The following is a 7,591-nucleotide window of genomic DNA, read 5'->3' as shown; positions in this document are numbered from 1 at the left end:
ACCAGATATCTTGCCCACTATCTTGACCTAGATCTGTGGCAGAGACACTTGTGAAAACACACACACACAAACACAAAAATCACCCAAAATACCCCCACCCCACCATCACCCTCACAAAAAAGAAAGGAGTGGACAACATGAAGCTCTGCCTGGTGTGTGGGTGTGTGCGTGTGTTGGGAATGGAGCTTGTTCATTCAGACGGACTCTCTCCCGGTGCTCTGTCTCTCCTCATGTGAAATGACACAGCTAGAGATGACCATCATCCCGATGAGAGGGGTTGTTTTTTTTTTTTTTGTTTTTTTTTTTAATGTGGATATAAATGGGGTGTAAAGTGAAAACTAGACAAAAATGATAGTATTAACCCCTGTTATTATTATTACTATTATTACTCTCACTTCATTTCCTAATTTATTGATTTTTTTTTTTTTGCTGTTGTTGTCCCCCCCCACCCATTTTGTTTTTTTTTGTTTGTTTGTTTTTTTTTTGTTTTTGTTTTTGGTTGTTGTCCTCTCCCCTTCCACTTTGCTGCCGGTTGTTGGTGCAAAACGGTGCCGTAGGACCTGAGGATGTGTGTTCACCCATGTCCTGTTTTAAGGACATGTTCAAGAGTTCCAATTAGTTAATCCATTTCTTGTAAAATATTAGGCTGTTTAAAGAATAAACTTTCAATTCTGCATCTGTATTATAATATATGGAAACTGATCTAATGGAGTCGTACTTTTTTTATTGCGGTATGAAAAAAAAGAATAAAAGAAACAGTCTCTTATGTGGGCTGTTTTACACCGCCGTGGCTCTCCATATCTGTGTCTTATGTGTCGTAATACTGACAGATATGTGTGAACAAATGTTTCTCTCTCTCTCTCTCCCACGCACACACACACACATACACACTCTCTCACACACATACGTAGAAACATGCGCACACGGGCAGTTTTTTTTTTTTTGATGCAGTGGGATTCACTTCTAATAGGATGAACTGCACAAGAAAAGGAAAGTCTACATACACTGAATGACCGTTACTAAATGAAGTGAAGGCATGTTCTCTCTGTATGTGTTCTGATGCACCTGCAGTGGGGTCAGGGATGGAGCACACAGACTCGTCTGAAAGCCTCTCCGCTCAGTACGAGTCAGTAACCCGGGGAGCCCACGCTCTAGCTTGACGTTGATCTTCAGTGGGTGGTTAGGGCTAAGCGACATCAACCTTTTTATTCGTTTATTTTGTAATATTTCAGATTTTTCTGGTTTAAAAAAATCATCATTCCTAGTTTTGTGATCTCTATACCTGCTCTTTGATGAAGATAAAAAAAAAACAAAAAAAAAAACCACTACTCATTTATCATCAGCGATAAAGACTGGCAAAGCCAATGCTTCACCCTGTTTCTATAAGCACAGCCTTATGTCCTTAGATTCTCTTGTCGGTGTCACGATGGCGTCATGAGCCTTAGACTGTCGAAGGAGGTCAGTGTCGAGTCTGTTCTTTACACATCTGTGGGGCGGGGGGGGGGGGGGGGGGGGGGGGGGGCTTGGATGGGCTTAGGATGGGGCGTCATCGTGGTGTTGCAGTTTCACGGAGAGTAAGGTTGGTGGACGGTGTGGTCAGCCCTAGAACGGATAAATCTGCTCCACTTACGTGTCCAAGTTGGCTTCATGTGGGCTGGGCTGGGCTGGGCTGGGCTGGGCAGGTGGGTGGGCAGTCACTGGAGGTGCTGACAAAGTCAACACTGTCTGGACGGAGCCCCTCCCTCTCCTCTCCTCTCCACCTTTCTTTTCCCTCTCCCCTTTTCCTTCTGCCTCCTCCACTCCTTCATTAAGCCAACGCACAAGGAGCAGAGGAGACTCCCCCGTGAACACCTCGTAGGAACCATGGCCTTCTTCAGTGACAGCCTGTCTCAGCTCCTCTTCCTCACCGTCCTGGCCCTCTGCGTGCTTCTCGTTCGGACAGGTACGTCGCGTAACTTTTATCTCGCTGCGTTAATAAGCGGCAACAACAAAAAAAATTATTTATTTAAAAAAAAGTAGAAGTAGGATGAGTCACTTTTGTCCATTGATCTTTGTGACTGGCTTAACGTGCTGAAATGGTACCAGTCATTACCAACTGTGGTTGGAATTCACGTAAGCATGTGATGATGTGACGTCAAAAGATTTTGATGATGATAAAAAAAAAAAAAAAAAGCATGATGTCTGTGTTTACTGTAACATTTTGATTCAGTAAAAATGTTCAGTAGTGAGACACCCCAAAACTCTGCTTATTTATTTTCCTGCTCTGTGATGGTTTTCCTGCGCTGGTGTGATTAACAGACATTTTTGAGAGTGAATGTTATATATGAATCGTAGACTCTCATCTCAGTCTCGTTTACTGACAGCCGGATTAGATCTACCAAACCCAGTTTAGACGTTTCCTCTCATTCGCAATTTGAAATTTGAATTTTTGCAGTTGCAAACCAACCAGCCTTTTATTTATTTATTTTTTTTATAAACTTGAGTCGTACCTCGACCAAAGAAAACGTCTGGGTCTTTGTATGTATTGCACGCTGTTCGCTGACTGAAGCATTCCATTGAGTAATGTTGTCACAGTCTCAGGTCTGTGTTAAAGTTGCGTCAAGCAGTGGGTTACATACAGCCACAGTGTGTTACTCATTTGGATTTGGGAGTAGGGGTGTGTGTGTGTGTGTGTGGGGGGGGGGGGGTCACGGGGACTGGGCTCTCTGCGTGAACACAGACAGAGGACGGTTAGGCCAGAGGTTCAGGCCAGAGCAAACTAACAACAGTGCAGTAAATTCGAAATATGCCAAGGGCTGTGAGTTGTGGAGTCCGTTCTTCACAGCCATAAAGGTCGGCCTCAATCAGGCAGAGGTGTACGGTGAACAATTTGATTGTCTGTAAAAAGGTTTTTTTTTTTTCTGTTGTAGTTGATTTTTTTGTTTCTGTTCCTTCACCCCCAGCGGATATGAGAGATTCCATGGTAGTTATCAGACCAGATAATCATGCTATCAGTCACTCACTTTTCCATGTGTGTCAACTTCTCCGTCAAAGGCCATTTTCAGTTCTGAGAGTGGTTTTCAGAAGTTTTAATTACGAAGAAGGTCATATTTATCTGAGATGAATCGGACACTGAATCTGAGAAAAGCGGTGCTGCTTTGAAGAAAAAATGTTGTACCCCCCCCCGCCCCTCTATAATCTGCAAAATCCAAAATTTACAGCTCTCACAATGAACAGTGAGATTGTGACATTTTTTTTTTTTTTACACCTGTCTTGTTATTATACAAAAGAGAATAAAATGTCTAGTTGCGAATGGTTTCAATTTGTATATTATATTCAGTCCGTCCATTACAAAGGCCCACAGTCCTCACATACTAATTCTTTAGGGTTTTAGCTTGATGCTAATGAAAAAGGTCTGTTTCCAGGGGATGTAAAACAAAAACTAATCAGAATCATATCTGAATTTTCCCTCGGAAGTTGTCGCCTTGAATTTTACCTCTATGAGACGTTCCTTCACTATCCCAGGGAACTTTTTAGAAATCTTCGAGCTGCCGCCCCCTTGGGTGACTAGCCTTCACAAGTGTTTTTGGAAAATGAAGACATGCAAAATAGCCCCCACCCAGTAAAGCAAACAAATAAACAAGAAAGCTATGCCTGTTGGTTTTGTCACTGGGCCCCCACCCTGGCCGGTTCTGGTGACGGAGGTTACCCAAGGACATGGGCATGATAATGTCCTGGCCTGGATGTTGTTATGGTGATGGAATAGGGTGTCCTTTACACACACACACACACACTTCGCTCACTCACACACACGTACCTGTTTGTATGTGGTGTCATTTCTCCGTAGTGTGTGAAACCCTGAGGGTCTGTTTTTAGCAGCTGAATCCCGTGTACACACGAGAAAAATCAGGCATGCAGCTGTTTACAGACGTGAAATAAAACTTTATTCATCAATTCTGAGCGCGTCGCACCACTCAGAACTAACAAAGCATTTTTGGGTCGCTCGTTAAAATGAATGATAGAACGGGGAATGATACAGGAAAAGAACATAATGACATAATGTAAAGCAAGGAGAATTATGAACATGCCAAGAAAATATTAGAACTACCAGTAATGACCATAAAAGACTGAGGAAAAAATCTGTATGAAATGTTGCATGTCTAATAGTATGTCACTTACGTTTTGGTGGAATATTGTGGTTTTGTCATCTGTCACAACAGCTACAAGCCTTTTACATCAGTCACTCTTCAAATTACTGTACATTTTACCTAACAGGAAGTGACATCCAAAACATAGGGGTACAAACCGTACAAAGTATGGCTTACAACATATGTAATCCTGCGTCCCTAGCTCTGGAGTGTTTCACAAAATATGAGAACATAAGTCATTAAGTGAAAAAAAACAAGTGAACTGGGAAAGAGTTAGAGGTGGGGTGGGGGCGGTGTTAGCAAGAAAAAAAAAAAAAAAGAAGAAATCCAGCATTTCTAAGGCCAGTTTGCTAGCGTAGCGCACAGAAAGCGCAATGGGCTTTTCCAACAGACGCTTTCATAAACAACCTTGTTTTAAGGCTCAGTGTACTGACTGAGTTTCAGGCCTGACGGTTACCCCTTTGCCGCCCTCTCTGACCACACAAGCGTGCTTTTGTGCCTCTCCAGTGAAGGCCTCATTGATGCCCGAATGGCCTAGCGCCCAGAATGCTAAGCCTGCTACCCATTTCAGTGCAGGAAACAGCGCGTCTCACTGAGCAAACACGCACGTTATCAAAAATACCTCTGTGGTTGTCCGTCCGTACTCACTCCAAATATTAACCTGGTTTTTATTTTAAAAGCTTTAGGTGGAAGATGAGCGTTTTTATAGCCCACTGACGCTCCCAGCCACAAAGAGCGTTAGTGAAGACCAGAGTTGTCCTTTTTTTTTTTTTTTTGGGAAACCTGTTGTTTTTCTGGTTCTAAAAGAGACAGAACACTCACTGTCTTGTCGTGAGTGTGGACACGTTATGTGTTTGTGGAACAGACTTTTTCCTTGTCATGGAGGTTGGGGTTTGGGGCGGGGGGTCATTAGGTGAGGGCTTTGTGATGGTAGGTGAGATTCTCCCATGGTTGCTTTCTGTGTGAGAAGGCCTCTTACAAACCATGTTGCTCCTTGTTTGGAAGGTCAGGACACTTATGTTTAGGAGGACAAGAACTAGGGAAGGGTGGAGGGGAAAGCGTGACCTGGGAAATTGGGGTCATGTTTCTGTGACTGCAGCGTGGGTGTGAAAAGTGGCATGGCTGTAACATGCCCGCTCCTGTGGAATGTGTGCAGGGGACGTGAGAGGAGGAAAAGGGGGGAGAGAATTAGAGAGAGAGAGAGAGAGAGAAAGAGAGGGGAAAAAAAGGAGAGGATCGTACGCGGCAGCTTACCTGTAGTGAGAGCGGAGTGTTAATCCGCCATAAAGACGCCCTTTCACGAAGCGTTCCCTGTCCACCCAGGGAGTAACACAGAACTGCCACTGGACTCTCTCTCTCCCAACAATCATCAAAGGGTGTGACTAATATTTACCATCATCTAAACACCCTCTACCTTCCCTCAAATCTGTCTTTTTTTTTTTTTTTTTCAGGCCGGGCAAATAACCCATCACTATAGCTACCTTGTCAACATGCTGAGTGCATCTGGAAAAATGCATCTTTTTTTCATGTTTTTTTTTCTTCTTTTAATTGGGAAAACTCTGGAATAAGTTAACAAGTGAGATGTGTGTGTCACGAGCTTCGTAAATATCCCTTCATAGGAAAAAAAAAAAACAAACAAAAAAAACCCCCACGACATTTCATGTGTGATGGTGACATGGAAGCAACTAAAAATTATCTTATTTATTTTCTTTTAGAGACGGTGGCTGGCGCCGCTCCGACCCTTCAGAGCGATAACCAAGATACGTTGTCGGGTGGCGGGGCCCTCGACATCACGACAAAAGACCCGTTCCACGACGTGACAGAAAACGCTTTCACCTTTGAGTATGACGACACGACGTACTCACAGGCTATGGATGAAGAAGAAGGTACCGGAAGACTGTGGGAAAGGCCCACAGCCCGATCCAGCGCTGTGATCCCACCTCTACTGTCTTTCAGTAATTTGTATCACAACGAACTGCACAGTGAAGTTTCAGTTTAGGCTAAGAGCGATTATTATAAGGCTTTGAATATTTCGGTACCTTTCAAAGAGTAGAAATGAGCAAATTGTCATTTAAAAAAAAAAAAAAGAAATCAGATACAAAAATTGTAAAATATTTATACTTGCACTTGATCTCTTCCTGTTCTTTATTTAAATCTGTAGTTAGGTCTTACAAAACAAAACAAAAAAAACCAAATCAACACATTAACATGCCAACCATTGTGAAAAGGCTGGGACGGTGGATAAAAATGAAGGAGTGAAGATAGACAAGACAGACGCTGGAAAACTGAAAGCATGCATGTGTCTCCCGCTCCTCCTGTGAGTGAGTGTTGATTTAAGGATGTGTTTTTTTGGGTTTTTGTTTTAGGCGTTCTGGGTCCTGGCGCTATCACTGCCATCGTCATCGCCGTGTTCCTGGGCGCATCGGTGCTTCTCGCTCTTATAGTCATCACTCTCAGGAAATTCACAGCCTCTTAGAGCAAACATCCTTCTGTCTCTCTCTCTTTCTTTCCTCCCTCACCCTTTTCTACCCTTCTGTCTCTCTCTCTCTCTCTCTCTCTCCCTCTCTCTCTCTTTCTCTCCCTCCCTCTGCTCCCCCCTCCTCACACCCTCACGGCCGTTCCAGAAACGAGTATCGTCGATGGCAGGTCCCTCAAGGAAAAGTGTGTGTATGTGTGTGTGTGTATGTGTGCGTGTGTGTGTGTGTGTGGCAGTAGACTAGGAGTGTTCCCTCACTTGATACTGACGTCAGATGCGTCTGTTTGTTAATGGCATGTCAGTCTAAAAGACTTAGTGATTCTGGCAGGTTCTTCCAGGGTAAAGTCACATCACAGTGAGATAATGGCGAGATTAATTAAAAATAGTTACTTCATCATTACTCATGGCTTGTAAAATGATTTTAATGTTTGGTTTGGTCAAGACATCAATTTCTGCCCCCCCCCCTTTTTTTTCTTTCTTTTTTTGCTAATCTATGTAGAAATTTACGTGTCCTGACAATCATGGTTCTTTTGTACTCGTGTCTGGTCTGTGCTTGTCGAGTTTAAAGCAAAAGAGTGTGTGTGTGTGTGTGTGTGTTTGTTTGTTTCTGACAGTGAGTGCATATTCCCTTATTAGGTGAAAGGCCACATAGGAAAATTTTAGTGGTAAAACTGCTTAAAAAAGTTCCTCACTACTAGAAACCACCACATCATAAGATACACATGATATGATTTATATAATCCATGTGGGAGTTTAATACACATATGAGTCATGGTCACAAGGAGAGACATGACACATCCCTCGTGCTAAATTAAATCTTTTCAAATTTATTTTACATTTTCAGGTTTTTTTTCCACTTTTTTTTTAATTGAGAAAGACTAACAGAATTGACCGCATTTATGAAACTGTTGATTTGGTCATACCGGTAGAACGTTATAGGTATGCAGTACACTATTATGGAAGATGTGTCAGCCAAATGCAGGCACCA

At 42.9% G+C, this 7,591-nt stretch overlaps 1 protein-coding gene across 1 annotated transcript; it reads left to right on the top strand.

Moving 5' to 3' along the window:
• The first annotated feature begins 1,434 nt into the window (after positions 1–1,434).
• snorc (secondary ossification center associated regulator of chondrocyte maturation) lies at positions 1,435–6,603 on the top strand. The gene is made up of 4 exons (XM_030773476.1): positions 1,435–1,458; positions 1,813–1,942; positions 5,843–6,013; positions 6,494–6,603. The coding sequence occupies exons 1-4, from the start codon at positions 1,435–1,437 to the stop codon at positions 6,601–6,603; spliced, it is 435 nt and encodes a 144-aa protein (XP_030629336.1).
• Positions 6,604–7,591: the final 988 nt, after the last annotated feature.

The sequence above is a fragment of the Chanos chanos genome, chromosome 5 (assembly GCF_902362185.1).
Source record: "Chanos chanos chromosome 5, fChaCha1.1, whole genome shotgun sequence".
In the NCBI taxonomy this organism is placed as follows: Eukaryota; Metazoa; Chordata; class Actinopteri; order Gonorynchiformes; family Chanidae; genus Chanos; species Chanos chanos.
This window is presented reverse-complemented; position numbering and strand designations above follow the sequence as displayed.

Coding starts and splice junctions, on each gene's coding strand:
- snorc (XM_030773476.1), top strand. CDS start 1,435: ATGAGCCTTAGACTGTCGAAGGAG. Junction 1,459..1,812: donor GCCTTAGACTGTCGAAGGAG/GTCAGTGTCGAG, acceptor TCCTTCATTAAG/CCAACGCACAAGGAGCAGAG. Junction 1,943..5,842: donor CGTGCTTCTCGTTCGGACAG/GTACGTCGCGTA, acceptor ATTTTCTTTTAG/AGACGGTGGCTGGCGCCGCT.